Source organism: Parus major, chromosome 2 (assembly GCF_001522545.3).
Source record: "Parus major isolate Abel chromosome 2, Parus_major1.1, whole genome shotgun sequence".
NCBI lineage: Eukaryota > Metazoa > Chordata > Aves > Passeriformes > Paridae > Parus > Parus major.
Genome location: NC_031769.1, coordinates 1,772,345 through 1,796,652, shown reverse-complemented (window position 1 = coordinate 1,796,652; position 24,308 = coordinate 1,772,345). Strand labels below are relative to the sequence as shown.

General features: G+C 47.1%; 1 protein-coding gene across 1 annotated transcript; it reads left to right on the top strand.

The window, feature by feature from the left end:
* The first annotated feature begins 1,068 nt into the window (after positions 1 to 1,068).
* Positions 1,069 to 20,419, top strand: WNT9A (Wnt family member 9A). Its single transcript, XM_015620184.2, has 3 exons — positions 1,069 to 1,325; positions 6,745 to 7,007; positions 16,975 to 20,419. The coding sequence occupies exons 1-3, from the start codon at positions 1,112 to 1,114 to the stop codon at positions 17,446 to 17,448; spliced, it is 951 nt and encodes a 316-aa protein (XP_015475670.1). The 5' UTR covers positions 1,069 to 1,111; the 3' UTR covers positions 17,449 to 20,419.
* Positions 20,420 to 24,308: the final 3,889 nt, after the last annotated feature.

Genomic DNA, 24,308 nt, shown 5'->3' with positions numbered 1-24,308 from the left:
GCCAGGAGAGAGGGGTACAGCAGCCTGGCCAACAAAGCTCTCCTGAGCCCAGCAGATGTTCCTGCAGCCTCTCTGCTCCCTGGGGCCAATGCCAGCCTGGTCCTTTTCCAGCAGCTCGTCACTTGACACCGGGAACAGTCCGCTGGCATCTTTTGTTGCCCACTGTAGAGCCAAGGACCTTGTGCTGGAGAAGGCAGGGGAGGGAGGGGACACGGCAAAGGGACACAGATTTCTTTGGGTTGGTTTTTTTTTTTTTAAGTTTTGGGCTTGTTCTGTCTTGTAAAAGCTTTTGGCAGCATCTCCTGGAAAGTGTATCCTGCTCTCCAACCTCGGGCTGTGGCTCGCTGGGTTTTATGTCAGGATCTCTTCTGCTGAGGGCAGGGTGGCTTTCTGTGCTTTCTCAGGATGTCTCTGGGGCTTTGATGGGACAAATCATCCTCTGTCCCTTCCCAAGCTGGGTTCTGGCTCTGCTTGATGTGCTAAAAGGATTTTTTTGTTTATGCCCAGGACAGTGACGGTGGTGCTCATGTATTTTTGCCAGTTCCCCAAGCTCATGCAGTGGGGCACCTGAAATGATTTCTTTCCACTTTCAGTTTTGAATGCAGTCTTGTGGTGGAGGTGGCCAAGAGCTTATGTCCAAACAAGCTCTGTGAGAGCTGGTAGGGAGCATAAATCCAAATATTTCCTCTTACCTTTCTCCTGCTGCCACCTTACACACACACACTGTGAGGAGCCTCACTGTAAAATCAAGTCCACAGCGATGCTCAGCCAGGAGATCCCGATCCCACCACTCACCCCATTCCTACCACAGGAACCCCAATCAATCCCATGGGCTGGGTTGGAAGGACCTCAAAGACCTCTAGATCCAAGTCCCTGCCCTGATGCCACTCACTAGATCAGTTTGCTCAGCTCCAGCCTGGCCTTAGACACTCCCAGGGATGCTGCAACCACAGGCCTCTCTACACAACCTGTGCCAGGGCCTCACCACCCTCACGGGGGGAGAATCTCATCCCGTAATTCTTGTTTTCCCTGCCCTCACCGTGGTGCCCCTCTGTTTCTCGGCAGGCTGACGGGGAACGAACCCCTGACCATCCTCCCTCTGACCTCGGAAATGGAGGAGGCGGCCGTCAAGGCCCACTACAAGGTGTGTGACCGCCTGAAGCTGGAGAAGAAGCAGCGCCGGATGTGCCGGCGCGACCCCGGCGTGGCCGAGACGCTGATGGAGGCCATCAGCATGAGCGCCCTGGAGTGCCAGTACCAGTTCCGCTTCGAGCGCTGGAACTGCACCCTCGAGGGCCGCTACCGCGCCAGCCTCCTCAAGAGAGGTGAGTCTGGGGGGGCTCTCCCCCGTCTCCTGCCCCCATTGTAACTTCTCTTATTCTTTTTCTTCTTTCTCTCCTCCTGTACTTCCTTTGTATTTTTCTTTTTTCTCAGTCCCCTTTGGGCTGAGCTCTTTTGGGATCCTCCCTTGTGGGGAGTCCCCCTTATCTCAGTTCTCTGGGTTTGAAGAAAACTCCTGAGCTCGTTAGAATCTTGTTTCTCGTGTTTATTAGGATGTCATTACAAAACTTGGCAGGTCTCTCCAGACTTTCTACACAAGCTCAATTCACCACAACCTGGCTCATTTTGTTCTGATGATACAAAATGGCCCCAAACCACGTGGCTGCTTCACCTTTATATCAATTTTTACTATATAAACTGTGGACAGGTGTAGTGTTTTTATAGTTTAACAAATAAGTTTTCTATATCTACTTACGCAATTAAAACTGCAACTAACTCTAAACCAATCATTCTTTGTGCTCCCAAAAACTGCAGATTCATGGAGAAGAAGGAAGAATAAGAGCTAAAAACCACACCCTTTTTCTTCCATCTTTAATACCATATATTAAACCCCTCTAAAATCTATATTTTTCACCTCAGTGTCATACTAAACACTTTACTACTTTCTACTTAATTCTTTTATAAATCCTGGTTTACCCAGGGATATTTGGAAGCCTTTCTGTCAACAGCAGATAGGATTGATATTTTGGAGAGTAGAATAGAAGAGAGAAATGTCTCTCCATCTCTGGATTCCTACACTGATGGGCAGTCCGAGCCATCCTGTGCTGGGGGTGCTTCCCGCCAGGGCCACAAAGGGCTTTGCTGGAAGGCTGGAGCTCATCCCTGGAAGTGCACAGCAGGCAAAGAATGTGCTGATGGGGGTAATTTATGGGCTTGCCCTGCCTGCTTCCCACTGCTGGCTGCTCTCCTTGGAGCCTGGAGGTGTTTGTGCAGGTCTCTGCAGCCAGGAGCTACTTTTTCTCCCCATTTCTGCTGGAAATTCTGCTGCTGGAGGACAGGGTTGGGAATCTCTCAAAGCTGTCCCCTCTTTCTTTATTATTTTGTTTATTTGTTTCCTATTTATTTCTCCTGTTTATTTTTCCTATTTATTATGCCAGCCTGTCAGGAAAGAAGTTAAGAAAATGCCTTTTTTAAGGAAATAAGGTGAACCAGGCTGTTCTGTGCTGTCCTACATTTTCTCCCCATTTCTGCTGGAAATTCTGCTGCTGGAGGACGGGGCTGAGAAGCTCTCAAAGCTGTCCCCTCTTTATTATTTTGTTTATTTGTTTCCTATTTATTTCTCCCGTGTATTTTTCCTATTTATTATGCCAGCCTGTCAGGAAAGAAGTTAAGAAAATGCCTTTTTTAAGGAAATAAGGTGAACCAGGCTGTTGTGTGCTGTCCTGTTAGAGGGGGCAAGGGGAATCCTGTCACAGTACAGGGTAAAACCTGCAAATGGCTGTGTCCTGTTGCTGCCATGGATGTGAGCACTGGGTAAATCCCAGACCTCTTCCCATCAGCCCAGGTGGAGATGGCCAGGAATATTGGAGGAGAAGGTGATATCTTTATTTCTTTTCTTTGTTGTTACCGCATGCAGTCCAGTCTTGCCCACCCTCCCAGTAAAACCCAGTTCTTCTTTCCAGGCTGCAGCACCATTTTACAGACAGCATGCGAGGGTCTCCAGGGCTTTAGTGACTTCCAGAAGGTCCCACACTCAGGGCCTGGACCTGGAAAAGCCAGGGTGTGAAGTCTTTACAGATAAGAGCAGAGGTTTGCAGGGCTAATTAGTGAGGAGGAGTAATTCAGAAGCACCAGGGCTTAACTAATGCACTGTCACTGACTGGTGGAAACAAGGAAAGTCCTTATGAAACCCAAGAGGTCCGGCCAGAGCTGCAAGACATTTAAAAATATCCCCGCATGCCAGAGGAGTCCCTGGATTAGTGGTGCCTTGGGGAAGCCAAGCACTTTCTCATGCTGACACCTGGAGGCCACAGCTCGTTCCTTCAGATGTGCCTGTCCCCTGGGCAGCCCCGAACGAGGGGCACTGCAGATCCTCCAGCAGTTAAAACCCCACGGAGACCCCCCTCGTCCCAGCCCTTGTCAGGGGTCTGGGTAATAAATGAGAGCTCTGAGGGCTGCAGGGCTCTGCTGCTGTCTCATTCTGCCGTGTTTTATATCCCTGCAGCATCTCTGCCCTGCCCCGCTGCTGTAAATCCTTCAGGTGGTGTTCCCGAGCAGTAACACAGTGCCCTGTAAATCTTCCTCCTCCTCCTCTCCAGGAGCTGCTGGTTCCTGGCTCAGCACTGCAGCAGGGGATGCCCCAGGGCACAGGCTCACGTGTATCACCCACCAGGAGACAGCTTTCCAAAGTGATCTCTGAGGCCTTCTTTCCTCTCCTCCAGGACTTTGCAGGGAGAAAGGAAATAGGAGGGGAAGAAAACACTTTTTTCACTTAAAAATTTCTCCCTCTGCTTTCACATTTTGGTCACCAGACCAGCCCTGGCTGCTGGTTTGCGACTTGGGCTGATGCAGCCCCGTTTCTTAAAATAACAGGGGATTGTTTAAGGGACTCGTTATCCTCTTTGGGTACTCGGGCACAATTTTGGAAATGGCTGAAACTGGATAGCCAGGGCCGGCAGACTGTCAATGCACTGGGGCTTAGAATGCCTGCATTGATTTAAAGCTCATTATCTTGTTACAAAATATCTTAGTGCAATCAAATAGTGCGTGGTGGAGATGGCTTTAAAATCTGGCCAGAGCCAAATGTCACATGGAGCTGGTTGGGAGCTGCCTGTGGGTGAGATGATCCCCGTGCTGATGGGCATGGGGAATTTGGGAAGCTTTCAGTGATGGAGGAGTGGAGACAAAGCTGATGGCAGGGGAGATCCTGGCAGATGAGCTGTTCCTCCTGGCTTTCTGTCAGGTCTGGAATGTGTTGTGGTTGCACGGCGCTGACTTTCTGCTGGGATTCCACAACTGCTCCGAATTCAGCGCTTTAAATCAGGAGGGCTTCAAGCAGGGGGGAGATCTGGGCTGCCTAATGAATCAATTAGGGCTGATGGCTGTGAGTTAAGTGTGCAAGGCTGGCTTGGATGGGGCTTGGAGCAACCTGGGATAGTGGAAGGTGACCCTGCCCATGGCAGAGGGAGGCACTGGATGGATCTCAGGGTCCCTTCCAACCCAAACCATGCCATGAGCACAGTCTCGGATCTCCAGGGCAGGGTTTGCACACCCCATCCCGCTGAGGATTCTCAGTTTGACACTGGTGCCGCTTCACTCTGTGTAGCTGTGGCAAGAATTCTCCAATCCAGGAGCACAGAGGCTTGGGAACATCTGTCTTTGGCAGTGGCATCCCTCTGACAGGCATGTGGGCAGTCCGGCCTGGGATGTAACCTAGAGAAAATAGTTTATAAGATGCTTCAAAGGCATTTTCTACCCAGAGGAGTCATTGGGATACCCAGGAGCTTTTGGTGTGTGAATTAAGAACTCTCTCACCACTTCCAGTGAAGTATGTGTAATGCTGAAGGTGTTTCTGGTTGTCAGAGGACATGGTCTGACTTCAGGGAGAAAACAAAATTTATTGTTTTAACTCTCACCACTCTTTGCAGTGTCCTCAGTGAGTGTGGAGTTAAACCTTTTTTTATTTTAATGTTTCTAGTGGGGAAAAGGTTCCTGTTCTCCTTTTCCAGGTGAGCAGTAGAATGATTGGGTAATTCCTACCACAATCCAGGAGGAAATAGAACCTCAGAACCCTTGAGAGGACCAAACCTCAGTCTCCTGGGCTGGATTTTCATCAGTCTTCCTGCTCCTGGGAGTGTTTGGGGAAGGCAGACTCTGGGAATGGCCACATGAGTTTGCTTGGACTGTCATGAACCTCCCAAGGAACAGTTCCAAAAATGACCTGGCAGTGTCTCTGCATGTCCTTGGTTGACACACCAGCTCACAGATATATCCACTACTGTCACCATCCACTTGTGTTATTTTTGAGTGGGGGATTTCTTGAGCCCCATCCAAAGCTGTTCTGGAATTGCATCTCAAATATGCAGTCGTTTATGGCTTCCATAGCTGGAGAATGGGTGGCTATAAATACTGCCATGTTTGCTTTTTATTTCTGGCTTTTGTAACTTGGATTGAAACCCTGGGTCCCTCTGGGTGTCGTTTACCTGTCGGGGGAGTGGATGCTGGTGCATCCCTGCAGGTGAGTGTGGAGGTGTAAAGAAAGGCTGTGCATGGAAAGTTTGAGGTGTAAACTGGATTTTTTTCTCACCCACTGCATTGGGTTACACATCTCCTGCTTCCCAGCCCTCAGGTGTCCTCTGTCAGCAATTCTGCTGGTCTGGAGTAGGACCCAGTGATTTGATTTGGGAAGAGAGGGAAGAATGAGGAGGACTGGAAGTCTGTGCTGAGTTCCTGCTGTTTGGTGTCCCCTTGGTAGCAGCACTTGTACCTCCGTGTCCTGTCCAACTCTTCATGGAGTCAAACAAAGGCTTTGAGGGGGCCTTAAAGCTCATCCAGTTCCACTCCAGGGACACCTTCCATTAGACCAGCCCTGTCCAGCCTGGCCTTGGACACTTCCAGGGATCCAGGGGCAATTTTTGCTCAACTCTTTCCATTTTCAGGCAGAGAATGTGAGTGACACAGAGTGACAGCCACCGAGCCAGCCAGATTCCATTTGCATTCCTGAATCTGAGCTTGTGCCACCTCTGTCCAGCAGTCCTTGCCCTCCCCCATGCCCTCTTCACCATCAGTGATGCAAGGAGAGCTTGCCATGCTTTCAGGGTGTCAGGAGCGCCAACCAGGCTTTTCCCAGTGGTGCCAAGGAGGAACAGGCAGGAACTGATGCCCAGGAAATTCTACTTGAACTTGAGGAATAATTTATTTCCTGGGCAGTGACTGAGCACTGGTGTGGAGTCTCTCTCAGTGGGGATGTCGCTAAATGATTCACACAAACACTCTCAGTGTCAGAAAAGAAACCTGCCTTTATTCTCTGACTCCAGGATTTATAGATTCTCAACAATGACCAGGGATTGGATAATTAAGTTATCACCTTCCCAAGCACACTGGTCATGAGAAATGTCCATCAAAAGAGGTTTCTCAGGAGGAATGTGATAAACAACTTATGTTTATAGGACTTTCATGGGAAAGTAACTAAAACTATGAAAATGTTACCAGAAGGTTTAACTTTCAGGGTGACATGGGGATATTCCAGAGCAGGCTGGATGTAATCCTGAGCCCTGTGCTCTGGGATGGCCCTGCTGGAGCCCGGAGGTGGCACCAGATGCTCCACTGTGGTCCCTTCCAACCTTATCACTCTACTGCTCTGTCACACAACTCATGCTCTTCTCACAATGGGTTCTGCCTCCTTTTCCTGGGTTTTTTCCTTCCTTCAAGCTGCAACTAGAGCCTCTCCCTCTGTCCCTGCAGGTTTTAAGGAGACAGCCTTCCTGTACGCCATCTCCTCGGCGGGGCTGACCCACGCCATGGCCAAGGCGTGCAGCGCGGGGCGCATGGAGCGCTGCACCTGCGACGAGGCCCCCGACCTGGAGAACAGGGAGGCCTGGCAGTGGGGAGGCTGTGGGGACAACCTCAAGTACAGCAACAAGTTCGTCAAGGAGTTCCTGGGGAGGAAGCCCAACAAGGACCTGCGAGCCAGGGTGGACTTCCACAACAACCTGGTGGGCATGAAGGTGCGTTGAAGGCGCCGCGGGGTGGGGGGCTCACGCCGCTGTGGGGTTTTGGGGGTAATAACGCTGGTTTTGGGTGTGGAGAAGGAGTTGTTGGATGTGAAATGAATGGAGTGATGCTCCTTCTGGAGGGGAGGAGTCTGAGTTGTGGGATTGTGCCCTGGTTTTCACTGTGCAAAACCACTGGAGAGAGAGAGCAGAGGGAAAGAAATGGGACTGGCCAGGTCTAGGAAATAGGAGGTGGAGACAAAGGTTGCTGGTTTCCCACAGGGAGGAGAAGGTTTCACATCACAAAGGGTTGGAAAGATGGGTTCCTCAGGCTCACATGAGGTAGGACACAGAGGAGGGGTTTTACGCTGCCTTGAGGGACGCCTCTCTTGCAGCAGTTCAGTAGAGCATGGACAGTGTAGCATCTCCCTGGCCAAGTTTCTTTAAAACTGGCTGGAGAAACACCTGGCAGGGAACCAGGGTGGAGAGATTAATTTCTGGCTGACCTCAGACCTAGAAGTCCCTTCAGCTTTGTCTTCTGGCAGAAACCTTCTGTGTCACCTAGAGCAGAAGACGGTGCCTGGTTGTAGAGTCCCTTTTTCCTTCTCCCATCTTTATCCTCCCTTCCTGCTCTTCACACCTGTGAGGCTTCCTAGGGGCTTCCCTGCAGGACTGCCAGAGCTCAGGAAGCATTTGGACAATGCTCTGGGACACGTGGTGGGGTTTTTGGGTTTGTCCTGTGCAGGGCCAGGATTTGGACTGGATGCTCCCTGTGGGTCCCTTCCAGCTCAGCGTTTTCTGTGACAGATGTAAAAGACAAGGTGTCTGCAAGTGCTGGGTCATCCCAGCAAGGGGGAAGAGGAAGGGGCTTTCCATCTTCTCCCATGATACACTTGGCTGTACCTAGCCTGGAGTTGCTCCAACACGAAAATCCCTCAGATTGGCCAGCACAGGTGCTCAGGATCAGTGTTTCATTGCACCAACCTCCAAGGGGGACATACTGCAAGGCCAGAAATAGCCCTCGAGCCTTGTTATTGTCTGTGTGATTGGATGCAGGCTTGGGGCTGGGATGGGGGACCTGGGTCTCCAGTTTCCCAGGCAAATGCAGCCCAGCCAGTTGTGCATTCTAGGAATGGCCACCCCAGCTCAGTTGTTGCTGTGTCTATGTATAAAATGTCATTCCTCGCGACGGAATTGGGGCATCGGGGAATGCCACCAGCCAGGGCTGGCCAGCAAAATTTCTCCCCCTCTCCCCAGTACCAGATGCTCCTAGACAGCGCTGAGATCAGGATTAGAAATATCCTGGATTTAGCTGGTGTCTGGTTTTGGCTGACAGCTTTCCTGCTCTGGATTAAAGGGCTCAGTGTCTCTGAACTCCTGTGGCAGCTCTTTGACGTGTGAAACGGGATTTGCAAGGTGATGGAACTCGATTCAATCCTTGTGTTGGTTGCTCTGTCCCATCTTTTGGAGTTGAGTGTGTAGCAGGTGGGACTGGCAATGGAGAAGGAGCCCATGGAGGCTGTGATTTCATCCTGGATGCTTCTGTAGATGTGCTGGCTCTCCTCTCATTCCAGAGTCACACAATACAGCCCCATCAAAACCTCCAAGGATGTGACTTCAGCTGCCACTGGCAAGTCCTTGTAGCTCCAGGAAAATCCACCAACAGCAGCAGGGCTAAAAAACCTCCCAGATGGGTTTGGCGTGGCTCCCCAGTGTTCCCAATCCCAGGAGCTGCAGTCAGGATGTCCGTGTGGCTGAGGCCACTCTTGGATTTGAGCTTTGTGTCCTTAATTATCATCTGTGCTCTACACTGCATGACTTGGAGCTAAACAAACTCCAAGGATGAGCTGGAGGGGTTGAACCTTCCCTTCTGTGTCCTGATCCTTGCGAGTTAGCTGCCAGGGGAAGATGCAGGACTCTCCAGCATCCTCTGCCTCCGCTTTCCTTGGCACAGGCGGGCTCTGGCAGTGGTTTCGTGGTGTGGTATCTGCAGCTAAACAGCTGAGTAACAGTTGTGACGGTTGTCCAGACGCCGAGAGCCCTCCTGGCAATCCAAGTCACAGACCTTTGCTGCAGGTCAGTGATCCAGTGTTCCTATTTTCGTCCACCCACAATGTGTCTGTCGAGTTGGGATTGCTGTCTGACAGCTTTCCTTTGCCTGTTTGCAGCAGCAGTTGAAATGATTTCTCTCTTTGTGCTGCTGGAATAATTCATTGTGCCGTGGCGTGGTTGAAAGCCAAGCCATGCAGCCCACCAGGCTGACAGCACCACCGTGGAGCCCGGCAGGGAAGGAGGGAATGTTGAGAAGGAAGCTTTCAGGAGGGTGGTGGTTGAAGATCAGAACACACATCTGTGTGGTCGGGATACGTGGCCCTAAACCGCTGGCACAATTCGGTGTCACTTCAGATGATGATCAGAGATGAGGACCCAGGCTGGCTTTGTGACTAGAAAGTCAAAACTTGCAGTGCTTGCTTCAGATTCCAGAGTACTGAAACCGGTTTGACCCTCCTGATGTGGAAGATGGATTGTCTTTGGCACTGCTTGCACTCAAGTGTAGATTAATATCAGGTTTGGTCTCTGTTCTTCCTCCTGTTCCCACTGCAAGTTCAGGGGTGAGAGGATGGAGGCTGAGAGCATTCCTAGCTGAGTTTAAGGATATTTTCCTTGAAGAAAAAGGTAGTGAGTTAAGTATGATTCTCAGCACGTTTCTGTGTCTTCAAAGAAGCTGCTCACCACCCAACTCCTGCCGTAAAGACTTTGCAACCATCGGGTAGGGTTTGCTCACCCGGTGACTGCAGCAGTCTGAAACCGCTTTGGACTAACCTGGTGTGGTTATTGGAACAATAACTCATCTGGATTTGATTTGGGGTGGATCAGAGGCAGCACAGGAGTGCAGACAGCCTCGATGTGTGACATTTTGGAGCTGGGGTTCTTGCAGTGCGTGGATGTGTGTGTTCGCTGAGGGAGTGGAAGAGTCTCTGCGAAAGATACAGCACAAGCTTGGTGGTCTCTCACTGATCCTTTACGTGTCATTTTTCCCATCTCATTACTCCCAACCATGGCAAAACATATAAATAATCCCTTGAGACCCAGCAGAAAAAGGACCAGTGCTGGACTGACTAATTTGGCAAGCAACCCTCTCCCCTCCTGGTCACCGCAGCAGTTTCTCCATGGTGTCACACCAGCAAACAATCCTTGTATTTCTGCGAGGGTGACATGATCCTATCCCGCCTAGTTTTAGTGTCTCTTGGTAGACGTTCTCATTTAATTATGATTTTACTTCTGCTTTTTACAACCTTGATGGGCTGCCTGTAATTTTGCTGCCACCAGTGAAATAATCACTGAACATGTTGTGCCCGTGGTGGCTCACCAAGTTATATGATATGACCTCAGTGGTTAATGAAAGGGCGAGCTTGTCTAGTGTGAGGATGAGGTAATTAGACCAGGACTTCTCCAGCCTTCTCTTTATTGAAAAGCAGGAGCTCTGAATAGACCACTTATTAAAAAAGCAATTTCCCTTCCTTTGCCAGATCGACTCTCCCTCATTCAGCCATTCTTTCAGAGGGGTCTTGGGTGGAGAGGGTGTTTTGGGGGGAGATGTGTGTGTGGAGGGGATGGGGGTGAAGTCAACTGTATTAAAGCTCCATTGCCAGCAATGAAGTTTCTGAGTTATATTAAATGAAGCCCAGGCAGCCTTGCTAAAGCTCTCATCCTCTCTCTATCCTCCCCCCTTTTCCCCCTTGTACACACAAGTGCAGCCCTCTTTTGTAACCCATTAATGAAAAGGCGGAATATTAGAGCACTCAATTAGTTCCACTGGGCTTGAGTAAGTGATGTTTTAATTAAATTTGCCCAGTTTCTCAGCAAAGTATCATTAAACATGACTTTCCAACTCCCTCTCTGGAGCGTTGCTAAGTTTCTTAATCCCAGGAGTGCTGACCTCTTCCAGAGGTATGTCTGGTCAAGCATGTCTTACAGATCCAAGGGGCACAATTAAAAGGGGCTGCTGTTACCCTAGAAAAAGAAATTATCATGTTCTCACTGCCTTTTTCCTCATCCTTCCAGAAGGAGGGACACAAACCTTTGCCTGAAGCCCGTGTGTAACCTCAGTTGTCTTGAGAGCCGAGGGTGATTAGTACAAAATTATGGGGAGGCAGGAATGGAGAACAAGAAAAGATCTCTTTAAGCAGTTTTCTGCTTTGAAACTGGTTCCTTTCATGAGACTTCGTTGTTTTTTGCACAAGATGTTTTGGTCTGTGCAGAGCAGGTGTTTCTGAAGGATCACAGAATCCTGGAATGTTTTGGGTTGGAAGGGACCTTCAAGGTCGCCTTGTCCCAGCCCCCTGTCGAGGTCCTTGTCACCCTTGTAGGCTTCAAGTCCAGACCCATCCTGAGGCAGCTACACCTGAAACCATCTGGGATGCTCTGGAGAGGATAGTGGGAGGTGCCTGGACTTTCCCTTGCTGTTGACTTGCTTATTTTGGAATTCCATGTGAGGAATGGCTTTTCCCCCCAGGCGGTGCTGGCAGGGATCTCTCTGGAGGGCTGGAGATGCGCTCTCCATATCAGGGAGATGTTTGCCCAGCTATCATCTGTCTGAGGAACTTCATGAGCTATCACATAACACGTTATCAGAGCATGCCACCCTCTTCATTTCTGGAGCTCCGTTGGGCAGAGGGGGGAAATTGAGACCCAGAAAGATTAAGTGACTCACTAAAGGTCACACACAGGCGGAGGGAGGCACAACTCTCCTGTTGCAGAGGCAGTGTTTACAAGCACTGACCATCCAGTCTCACACAGTTCCCACTTGTTAACACAGTTCCAGTCCAGCTCCAGGTTTTGCTGCACACTCATGATGAGCAATAATTGCTGTTTTGGAGCTTAATCAAGTTGGTGCATGCAAAAAAAAACAACAAAAACAAACAAACAAAAGAAAAAAAACAGAAAAAAAAATAAAGCATCCTTTTTGGCAGTTTTTTAGGGATGTGTTTGAAATGAGAAGTGAGAAATGGAGCATCACATGTTTAGCAAGGTACAAATCAAACCCAGCAAATAACAACCTGAGAAGAGCTCTTAATGTACAGATCAGTTTTCAGGGCCACCACTGGTATTAATTGCTGCAGGTTATGACAGGTAGGAATGCCCAGGCGTGCTCTCTGGATTTTCTTCTCCTTCCAGGCTGAGAATGGCTCAGCCAAAGCCTTTCTTAGGCAAGGAAATCAATACTCTGGAAAAAAATTGCTTGCTGTGTCCCATAAGTGATTGCAGTTGGTTGTTTATGTGGAGCTTTTTTAGCATGGGAAGCATGCTAGGAATACTGAGCATGGGGAAAATACTTCTGAAGTTCTCAACTTTAAGTAGGGTTATGTTGTTCTATGCTTAAATGTTTGTATTTTAATACCTATGTCACTAAAATATGAGCGTTCCCATTTTTTGAAGAAGGGAAGGGTGGTAGGAGGGGAAAAGCTGTTCTGAAAAAGCAGGTTGAGAACAGGCTGAAAGGAAACGTTTTCTTTTTAACAAGGTAGAAGGAAAAAAGAAAGGACAACTTCTAACAATCTGTGAAAGTTTTTTTTAATTCAGCCAACTGGCGTTGGCCAGTGTGAGGGGACAAGTCTGGTCCGCTGGTTGTGTGTGGGGACCGTGGCTGCTGTCCAAACAAACATTAATACTTGAGCTGAGAGAATGACTAAGCCTACTTAAATTGAAGAGGGCTCTGTATGCGGGGGATGGAAGGGATTGGATTTGTGGGGAAGCATCCCAAAGCCCTTTCCGAAGCCAGGCAGGGCTTTTCCCCGTATGAGCTGCCTCCGAGGAGGGTTTGCTGCCTCCTGTCCCCCAAACCATAGCGAATGGTTTGAAGCCCTGGAGCCGCAGCCCAGCCATGACGACAGCGGAGCAATAAGCGAGGAATTCCCACGGCTGGGTGTCCGCCCTGGACTGCTGCTGCCCAGACAAGAGTTGTCTGAAAAAAACCACCGCCAGAGCCCCGTGACCCAGCTGGGAATGAATGGGAATCCTGTCCTCGGCGTTTCAGCTAAAACACTGAGAAATTGTGTGTTGCAGCATGTCTGAGACTGATCATGACGGGGGCACTTAGTCTGAGCTTCGCAGCACACCATTGTGGGAGGAAGGATTACATGTTGCATAGCAATGCTCTGCTGTGATCCCTTTTCCCCGTGGCTCCTCGTAAAGCCAGTTGGGAAGGCAGTCCAGCAGCGCTATCTGATTTCCTCCGAGCAGCAAACCCCAGGAAAAATGGTTGTGGCTCGCTTTGTGTTTTCCTCATTCTGCGTTTGTCAGTACTGGGTGTTCTCACAGCAAGGTCAGTGGGAATTTGTGTTCCTAAGTCAAGCTAAATAGCTCAAAAATCCTTATTTTCCTCCCAAACTGTTCTGTTTGAGGCTGCCAAACCAGGTGGTTGTTCAGAGGAGAGTGGGAGGATGGAATTTCCATGTGTGATGCCATCCCTGACCCACCACTTGTCTTTGTTTGGCTTTGTTTTCATGGTAGGAGCTCTCTACAGCACACCATACTCAAAGGATGCTCCTTGTTGTTACTCCTGAGTTGCTACAACCCTGCTGCTGCGTGGTAGCTGTAGAGTTGGGGCTGTGGGGAGCATGAAATATTTTGTGCCTTGGATGGAAGCTGAGCCATTCTGTGACAAACGTGCAGGTGGCCACATCCTTGGTGATTATTCAGTGGTGTGTTCAGAACAGGTTCAGGTCTGTGTAGGATGAAGGTAAATCAGGCCCTGGACTGTGGTGAGCCTTGAAAAGCTACTACAGGTCTTGAAATATGATTTTATATGGTAAAAATTTATTCTTCCTCATCTTACCAAGAATTTTTTTGGGAATAAAAACTGTGTTTTTTCCCATCCTGGAAGCCCCTGCAGGTTTGAAAGCCTGATCCAGACATTTGTCCCAGGATCCAGCCAGCAAAGCTTTCTCCAACGCTGCTCCAAGCAACCTGCTGACTTGGATCAGCCTTGCTCTGCTTCCTGAAGAAATGAGGTGGATTTAAGTGTCTCTGACAGGAGCTTGCAACAAGAGGAGGAAAGGTCGTTGTGGAAGCTGGGGAGCGGGACAGGAACCAGAAGGGCTTTGCCAAGATTCATTTTGGCTCGTGGGTGGTTGGGGCCCGGAGGCAGCAGTTCCCCATCACACAGCGCCTCGAGGAGCTGCAGCGTGACTGACAGCAGCAGGGGAGGCTGCCTGGGCAAGGAATTTTTCTAGGATTTTCACTCTTTCTGTCTCGTAACATTCTTGAGCCCTTCCCGGTCCTTCCAGGAGAAGGTTTACGGGGAGGTTGGGATGCGCCGCACTTGCACGGCAGCCCTGTGAAAATCCACACGCTGGATTTCATGAACTGCTGAATTCATGGGGATAGGGACAATGGAAACCTTTTACGCTTCAGTCCACCAGTGCATGACACCAGAGCTGTCCCAGCCACCGCTTAAGAAGGAGCTAGAAGCGAGTCAGGAAAATCCAGGCTGGGGTTCATGTGGAACTTTGTTTGGGCCCAGATGAGGAGAATAGAATTAATCTACCTAAATATACTTATTAGTAGTATTTATTAGTACTTATTACTACCCCTTGAGAGACCTTTATGCTGCTGGAAGGACAGCTGGTGTGAGGAGAATGTTTTAAAGCACCTCAGTTTTTGGTGCTAGGTGGAGATATTTAGACACCTGAATTTGTCCCAGAGGGTGTGATTCTGCTCACAGAATCCCCAAGCTGAGGTGCCTCTGTGTGAGCTGGGTCCCCAGGCTCCCGTTGGTGATAGAGATGTGCTCAGCTGTCAGTGGCAGCCTGGAGAGCTGTGCAGTGGAGCAGGTGTTTGCCTCACTGCAGGGCCCTTCCCTGCTTTGGCTCCCCTGACTCTGACGGGACTTCTGAGGTGTTTCTCAAATGGAGGTGTTTAAATCAAGTGTTTGCCTCAGTGAGGTCAGCCCTGGCTGGCTGATGTGATTCAAGTGCCTAAACCTACCTGACCGAAGGTCTTCTGCCGTCAGCCAGCTGCCAATCCATCAGGATCAGGTTTTCCAACACGTGTTGGGCTGTGTCCACCAGCCCCACGTGGATGCCTTGGCTCTAGTGCTCCGGCAACATCAGCACTCCCACAGAGCTCCAGAGAGGTGGCTCCTGACAAGAACAGCCCCGACTCCAGGTTCCCTTCCTGAGTTTCATGACCCTGTCTTGTTCAATCAGCTCCAAGTCCAGGAGCATGACTACAAGCTGAGCCAGTTCCCGTTGGTTTCTTGTTTTCCCAACTCCTGTACAATGGGGGTTGTCTCCTTTTCCAGGTGGAGCAGATGCAGAAGCGCTGGGGGAGGAGGAAAGGTTGAGGAAAGCCTGAAGTGATGAATGACTGCAGTGTGCAGCCCTTTCCCAAGTATCCCAGCAATTTCTGCTCGGTTTGCTGATGGTGTGGGCGTGAAATCAGGTGGAGGAGCTTTGTTTCACACCAACTCAGCTCTCACTTCTGGACAAGCACTGAAACAGGACTTTACACGAGGGAGGGCACGGGTGAGGGTTGGGGTTTTTCCCCCCCTTCAGTGTTGAAATGCGTTCTGCACGCTCTTGTCTGACATTGTGGGATTTCTTGTGGACTTGGCGAGACACTTTGGCACTCAAAGCGTGACAGCCCTTACCCAAGCCATCCCAGCTGAGCGCTATAACCAGCAACACATCTCCCCCTGTAACCCGTCACCGCTTTGAATGCTACTGTGTATTATTGGATTGCGCTTGCAGAGGTCTTTGGCTGTCACAGGAATGAAGTGTGACCATTGGACAGGCTCTGCTGAAGGCTGTATTATGCATATTGTCTTTCTAAAAACGTTTCTGGAATATCACAATTGGGCCAGGCCCCAATTCCGAGTCCATGACCTATTGCACGGTTGCTCATGGGGCTCAGCAGGATTTGTGCAGCCAAATAATTAAGAACCGGATGGTCAGGAAATGGATTGCAGCCAGTCCTCTGCTGTCAGGAGGCCACAGCATAGCCAGATGCCATCATGGGCACGGGGGGAGGTTGTTTTCTTCTTTTTTAGGTACCGTAGATGCCCAAAGGAAGGGCACTTTCAACAGTACTTTGGTACCTTGTCAGGACTCAGCTCTGTAAAAGAAACTCTGTTCTCACCTGCTGTTTTAAGAGGTGGTTGTACCTTACCCATTTAAATCAACAGAAACTAATTTTGGGGAAGGGGCAGGGTGGGAAAATTAGAAATAGAAATTTGTATTTATAATCTGTGAACAAAACGTGGAGCTTCTGTGGCTGTCCAAATAACATCTCTGCTCTTGTGTTGCCCGTGGAGGTATCCCAGGTGTAAATCTCTCTCTGGAGAAAGGGAACTGGAACCCTTCCAATGCCGTTTCTAAGGAGATAGATGTGGTTTTGTGCCGTGAAACTTCTTCATTGCAGCTGATTTGAAAAGGATGGGATCCTTTGTTGAGCATCAGTCAGTTGATGATGCTGAACTATGATTACTTCTGCTCATACTTGGCTTTGGGGTTCTGTGGTATGGAGAAGGTTCCTACTGTCCACATTCCTGCTCTGGAGCATGTGCCACCCCACCTCTTTCCACTAACTTCTTCCACTTTTGTATCTTATCTAATTATTATTGGCAGACATAAATAGGTGTTAAAATATGTATTAAACTCTTAGTTGTATCACAGCTTCAGATCTCTGTCTACATGATGAATGGCAGCACTGGACAATCATTGTGAACCTTTTTAGTATCTTTAATTAGCCAATTAAGCAAAATTTTTGCAAGCAAATGTCATACTCTGGTAACCAAGAGCCTTTTGAAACAAGTATTTCCCGTAAGATGTGTTTTCTGTCTACTTCCAACAGTCATTTTTTTGTATTATCATCAACTTAGCGTCCCTGAAGTGTCTTCTAGAAAATGTGGTGTTTTACTTGGTGTTTTGATTTCTTCCGCTATGACTGATTTTCTCTGGGGCCGTGTGTGTGTCTGCAGGTCATCAAAGCCGGCGTGGAGACCACCTGCAAATGCCACGGCGTGTCCGGATCCTGCACCGTCCGAACGTGCTGGAGGCAGCTCTCCCCTTTCCACGAGATCGGGAAGCAGCTGAAGCAGAAGTACGAGACCTCGCTCAAGGTGGGCAGCACCACCAATGAGGCCACGGGGGAAGGCGACATTTCCCCCCCTAAAAAATCCATCCCCGGCCACAGCGATCAAATCCCAAGGACTACAGATCTCGTCTACATTGACGACTCCCCCAGCTTCTGCCTGATGAGTCGGTATTCCCCCGGGACCTCGGGACGGAAGTGTTACAAGGACAAGAACTGCGACAGCATCTGCTGCGGCCGGGGGCACAACACGCAGAGCCGGGTGGTGACGCGCCCGTGCCAGTGCCAGGTGCGTTGGTGCTGCTACGTGGAGTGCAAGCAGTGCACCCAGAGAGAGGAGGTTTACACCTGCAAGGACTGACACAACCCGCGGCTTCTGCTGCACGGCCACCCCCGGGGATGGGCCAGCTTGGAGAACTGCCTATGGAGACAAACAGGGTTTGATTGACCTTCTGGGATCTGGAAGCTATGTTGAGACATAAGCACTTTGTAGGGTACAGGTGACCCAGCTGTGTTGCTGTTTTGTTTTGGGGTTTTTTGGTTTTTGGTTTTTTTTTTTGTTTGTTTGTTTTGTTGTTTTGTTTTTGTTTTGTTTTTCCTGTAGACTGAATTTTCACGAGGTCCAACCATGTGGAAATAAGTGCCTGTCACACTGGGGTTAGACACCAGTTGACCTTCACCATCTGCGCAGTTTGACGGATCATTTCTCCTTGGAACATTGTTTCAGCCATCCTCCATGAACCCCTGGGCTAAGATATTCCCTTTGGCATAAATATCCTGTACGTCTTTATTCCTGGAGATCACCCAACTGCTTTGAGAGCTGAGCAGATACAAAAGATCTTTCCGCTTTGAGCATGGTGATACAGGAAGCCGGCGTTTATTTCTCCTAAAACTGGAGAGGGATTGTAGGGAATGATGGGTTCTTCCAGTGGGGTTTCTGCACATGGAGCACACCAGGCTCTGACAAAGAGACCCACTGGGAGCATCAGCTCTTTAATGACAGCTCCGTATCCACGTGCATTGTCACCTACAGCTCAACAACGTTGGGTCCACCCAGCAGAAAGAAACAGACAGAAATAGATCCAAGAAAGAGGTTGGGAAGTCAGCAGAACACCAGACGTGCCTGTCCCTTCAGTCCAATCCCACCTTCTTTATTGGAAACAATTCGTTCAAGTGCAGGTTCTTTAGCACTATCGCTGTCTTAAATTTAATATTGTTTTTTTTTTTTTTTAAACCACTAGATACTTTTGTTTCATTTTCACTTCGCGCATGATTTATTTTCCTCTCCTCTTCCCGCCTCTTGCTGATGGAGGTCAACCTGTGGTAACTGCTTCAGAAATCCCAACTGGAACTTGTTGAGTCTTATGCCAGCTGAATTTGGACGTGTTTCTCTTGAGCAGGACGAGAGGAATCCGAGCACATCTTGGAACCCGGGGCTGTCTTGCGTTGTGGAGCAGCCGTTTTGGCCTGGATCAGACCTCTGGAGGAGTTGACTTTTCTTTCCTAGGTCATCATTCCATTTACTCTAAACCATGGCAGTGGTACATGACACAAGCTGTATGTAAACCCTATGACCTTAAGATGAATTTTTTCTTTTTTTTTTTTTCTTTTTTTTTTTAACCACTAGATCGAGAACTGTATTTTAAAAACACACCTGCTAAATCCTACCAAACTCGTGGATTTGGAATAACCAATCGACACAGAGACAACCTGAATAAGCCAGAAATTTGACTGCAGGGGTTGATCACACCAACGCTGTGAAATACATGACAACCTCCAGCATTTCTTTTTTGCTTGGAAGAGGAGATTTAGGACTTGGCGTGCCAATTTTCTTCACATAAAAGTGGATTGGAGGCAGCCAGAGAATACCTGAATGAAGATTTCTAAGGAAAAAATGGGGAGCAGAGGGTGTTTTGTTTGGTTTTTGGTAGCAATTTTTGATTGTCCAGTGGTAGCAACTTCCACCAAGTTTCTATAAGCCATTGATCTAGTCTTCAAGAGAGGAGATTCTCAAGCATTTGTAGAAATCAGTAAAACAAAATGAGAGCGATTTCCCAAGACAGACCATTATTTTGCAAAATCTCCTTTCCCTTATTTTTATTTAATTTTTAAATTTTTTTCCTCCCAAATTGTGGCCACTAATATTTAAGCTGTTCCTATGCATCTACTGGGAAAAGAAAAGATAGGTTTGGGGTTTTCTTGGTAACCAATATCTGCAGTCCAGCCCTGCTCGTTGGCATCAAATCTTGATGAGGGGGCATGAGGAAGGACAGGATATTACTGTTTAATAGCACCATGGTTCTGCAAATTGAAGCAAAATATCTCTTTTTTGGTGTTTCCTTATTTGCTTTACAATTCTGGAGGCTGGGATAATGCTGGAGGAGCGAAGGTGAAATCCACGTGTGGAATTCCCACCTTCACCCCAGCAAAGCACCAGGAAGGTCTCACAGCTTTTGGGAAATTCACCCCTGAGCAGTTTATCTAATGGTTTAAAAAAATAAATTGCCTAGAAACCTATTATTCAGTGTGTATATATGGATATATATACACACCCTGACACATAAATATATAAATATATATATAAATATTGAACATTTATTTATTGTAAAGCCCTTCAGAAGGACCTTCTTATGGTTTCAATGTGGTATTATGTTAAATTCTCTTTCTGTCTCTCTCTCACACATATGTGCAAACTCACTGTTACATTTTTGTGTGTTCTAGAATAGCTCTTCCCCTCCAAAGTAAAACCAGCTCCAAACCTGCTCAAAACAGGAATTTTGGGGTCTGAATTACTATTTCTGGCTCCATTCTTTTCTTTTTTTTTTTTTTAATCTGCTCTTAATTAAAGAATGGGCCACAATTTATGTGCATTATTATTATTATTAATAATTAATTATTATTATTGTTATATTTAAACCGTGGGCCTCATTTTCCTCCTTTTCACTGGTGTCTCTGTCTCCATTGACCTCGCTGGAGTAACTCCACATTGCACTGGTGTGAGAGGAGAATGAGTCCCTGGAAGCAGAAGAGAGGGGAGTGTTGGCACAGATACCCTGGCCAAGAAAATGCCAGGATTGGGAAGGGATGGGATGGGATAGGGAAGCTTGGTGTGTTCAGCAGTGCAGGGGAGAGAGAGATGGGTGGGAAATAAGGCAGATTGTCCAAGCTTGTCTAGAAGAAAGCAGCAAAGAGTGAATGAACTACTGAGTGAAAGAGCTCTTCTGTGTATTATAACTCACGCACTGAAGCCTGGATGCTTTCTGCAAGTATTTAAAAAAAAAAAAAAAAAAAAAAAAAAAAAAAAAAAAAAAAAAAAAAAAAAAAAAAAAAAAAAAAAAAAAAAAAANAAAAAAAAAAAAAAGACAAAAAAATGAATAACAAAAAATAAAAAACCACCACAAATTGTATTTATGTTCATGTGGATATAGTACTTGCCTGTTATATATTGTAAATAGCAAGGTTTATTCTCCTGTGGTTAAAAAAAAAATTATAAATAACTAAATAGTAGCGAGGCACATGTGTTAAATGTATAGGCAGTGTATAAAATATACTAACACTCTGAAATCAGGAGAACTTGTCTTCTTGGCCTTTTGACCTAGGGTGGTAAAACAAATGTGGGTTATTTTTCTTCTCCCCCCAGCATCACGTTGTGGGTGTGTTTTGGGTGGGGGTCTTTAGTTCCAGCATTTTCCAATGTTTGCCTTATTGTTGAAGAAGGAATGGGGGAAAAAGCCTCCTTTTGGAAAAATCCAGTGGAGCTTAAGTAGGAGCTGGGAGAGAAGATGTAAAACCGTCTCAAAACCCTTTGGAGTGCTAGGCAGGGTTTTCCAATGCTGAGAGATGTGTTGAGGTTTAATTAACTCATGGAGTTAATTACTCCATCCACAAATCTGGAAAAGCCTAAACAAGAGACTGGGAACTCCTGTATAAAACACTGGGGAGTGTCCTGTAAAACCTTTTTGTCCCAGCTGGATTAAACTGGATTTTTCCAGAGAGGCTGATTCTGCCACCACACCATTGGATCTCCAGGGCAATTCAGTGAAATTGCTCAGCTTTGTAAAACTACTTCAACGGTGGATTGGGGTCCCTGAACTTTTTCATGGTGTCATTTCATATATATATATATATATTAAAAAAAAAAAAAAACGTGCAAAGCAACTTTCCCCCTTATTCTTATCCCCAGAGAAACAGGATTTTGCTCAGATGTAACTGGAGAAGGACGGATGGGTGGAGGGGAGATCTCTGGTTCCTGACCCCCTTTCACCCCCTGTCCCCCCAAAAGTGTCAAAATGTTGGTTCTCCTAAACTGATCCAGCCAGATCAGTTTTGGGGTGGGGGGGTGCAACCATTATTTATATAACTTTTTTATTAATTTTTTTAAAAAGAGAAGTTAGCTGATGGAAGAATATTTTTATTGAATAGTGCATTTTAGTTATGTCAGAAATATAAAAAAAAAATATATATAATATTTTTGTAAACAAGGCAAACTGAAAACGTTTGCTGTTTTATATTAGAATTTTCTATTAAAAGAAATAAAAACCCACAGAAATAATTGTTGCACCCGTCATCTGTTTTTTAACAAGCTTCTGTTCTGTGTGACTGACTCATTTATGCCAGATGTGGAGAAATGCAAAACAAGTCCTAAACATTATGTTCTCTTTATCTTCCACTTATCAAAATCTCCAGTTGGTGAAACAAGCAGTGTTTAATCAAAGAGGTTTTTTTAATTATTATCATTAGTAATGCTAAAAATGAGTTATGAAAAATGAGTAGCTTGTAATGGAAATATAAAAAATCTACCCCAGAATTTCAAATTTACCCTTTTTTAGCTGAACATCCTGGTTTTGAGATGGGTCTGGATGGAGGAAATCCCAAATCTGTTCCAAATAACCAGGGATTTGCCATTGAGCTCAGTTGGCTTGGGAAGAACGGCTCTTAAAAAGGTGGTTGGGGAAAGTAAAATCATAATCTGAGTACATTGCAAGGTTAAATGAAGAGGACCAAATTCCAGGCTTGATCCAACAAGAGCAACTTTTATCTGTTTGAATGGGTAAAACTGGGGAACTGGGGATTTGATCTGCTGTGATTAAGGAAGTTTGTCCATCACCTTGGGAAGCAGGGAATGATTTATGGACCCCGTTTCTAAAGCACTTTCAAGATTTCTGGCTTGGAGACCTGAGCAGGGGCTAAAATGATTTCTGAGGAGTTTTTGTTGTCAACCAGCTCGTTGACATCTGCCTTCCTTCAGCCCAGGTCTGGAATTCCTTTGTCCGTCATTTTTCAGCTGCCCTGTTTTAGGGAACATACAGTCGGGTGCTTTGGCTGGGGTAGGGTTGGATGAGACCCCAGATGAAGGGACAGATTTCTCAAGGGTACTTTCATGGAGTAGATGCTGCTTAAGGTGATTTTCTGGTGGATTATTGTGCCTGTGAAAAATTCCTCAGTTGATGCTGCAGTAAAATCCGGTCTGTTCTGTACCCGATGGAACAGGTGCAGTAAAGCTCCTCATTCCCGGTTTATCCAGCTCTGCCGGCACATCTGTTGGGTTGAGTCTGGCTTCTGTGGCCAGCTCATCCTGGATTTCAGTTTTTAGGATGCTAATTAGGTGATGACTTTTAGAAAGTGACGTTTTCCCACAAGAATTACAAGATACGGCCTTTCTGGACCACATTGCCCAATATGGCACAGGATCAGGTCCAGAGGAATCGTAGGAATCGCGGACTTTGGGATTGGAAGGGCTCTGTAAGATCCATCTCATTCCAACCTCCTGGTTGAGTCTGCCCAACCCCCTGAAACCTGGTCATGGATATTTGCATGGAATAGCTTTTAGATCTGTTTTTCACCGACTGATGTTGGATTTGACCAAATTATTTGCAAGTTCCAGAAACTGAGTGTTTCTGAATAGAGCAAACAAAGGGAAAAAGGGAATCTTGAGGCTTTGTGGGCAGGGAGGAAAAGAAAATGGATTTGGCAGCACAGTTTTACTCTGGCTTCCTGTAACTACAATTCCTCAGGTGCAGGGAGGGAGTGGGGAGACCAGAATTATGCAAACACATCAAATTCACCTGTCAGGGGAAACACCGGAATTCTGCCTTTTTTCAGAAATGGGGAAAAAGCCCTTTTTAGCACTGGGGGAGATGACCCGGAAGGACAGGAGATTACTTCCCTCAGGAATGCTGGGAAAGGTGTTGGCATTGTTGTGCAATGGATCTGGAATCTCCCCCACTTAGGACAGGAGCCCGTGGCCTGCAGTCACTGGGGGCACCTCTGGAAGGTGTTTGGGCCACGTGGAGGTGCCAGTTTTCCCTGCTGACAGTAGAAGGGGACAAAGACATCCAGGTTAAGAGAGGTGGGATTGAATTCAGGAAAATCAAGATAAGTGTGGATAATCCTTCCAGCTCCCCTTGAGCATGGATCCATCTGAAACACCAATCTCCTAAACAGCCCAGGAATTTCCCTTGCACCACCCCACCTTTAACAATTCGGAGCAGGAATGTAAAGTCTAGGATTTGTTTTGCACACCTGGGATGGCATTTCCTTTTAAAGGGAGGTGGGAATACTAACATGAAGGATTCGTATTTTTCTTGTTTTTCTTTTTTGTTTTGTTTTGTTTATTTTCCAATGTCTTATGGGAGCCTAAGTTATTTTTCTCTACCTCATATGTACAGCTTGTAGGTATAAATCTGATTCTGAGTGACTGTTGAGAATGTATTTAAGTTATTTAACATCTTTGTATAACAAGAAAAAAGAAAAAAAAAAGCAAGAACAAATGAAACAATAAATGTATTTTAAATTATACTTGAAGCGTGCTCCTCTTTCTTCACATCTGTTGGAAAAGTCTTTTTACAGTGGTTGTGGGAGATCCTTCCTTCAGCCTTATTCTTGAGCATAAGCCTGGCCTTGGGGCTAATTTGAGCCCCAAAAGTGGTACCCTGAGCTGGAGAAATGCCTCTCCATCCATTATAAATGACATTGTTAAACAAGCTGAGGGACTCCATCAGCTTCCCATGGGATTCCGTGGTCATCATACTTTGCTGGAGAAGTCAGGATACGTTGGCAGTGTGTCACTGACAGGATGTGATTCCAAAATAACTGGCTGGAGCTCACAATAGGTTGGACGTGGCCAAATTTAGCCTGGGGGAATTACAACAATTAAAAAAATTGCTGTTATCCCAGGCAACACACTGACTTGCTTGATCAAATGTCCTCCTCTTCACAGTG

Coding starts and splice junctions, on each gene's coding strand:
- WNT9A (XM_015620184.2), top strand. CDS start 1,112: ATGGAGGAGGCGGCCGTCAAGGCCCACTACAAGGTGTGTGACCGCCTG. Junction 1,326..6,744: donor CGCCAGCCTCCTCAAGAGAG/GTGAGTCTGGGG, acceptor CTGTCCCTGCAG/GTTTTAAGGAGACAGCCTTC. Junction 7,008..16,974: donor ACAACCTGGTGGGCATGAAG/GTGCGTTGAAGG, acceptor GTGTGTCTGCAG/GTCATCAAAGCCGGCGTGGA.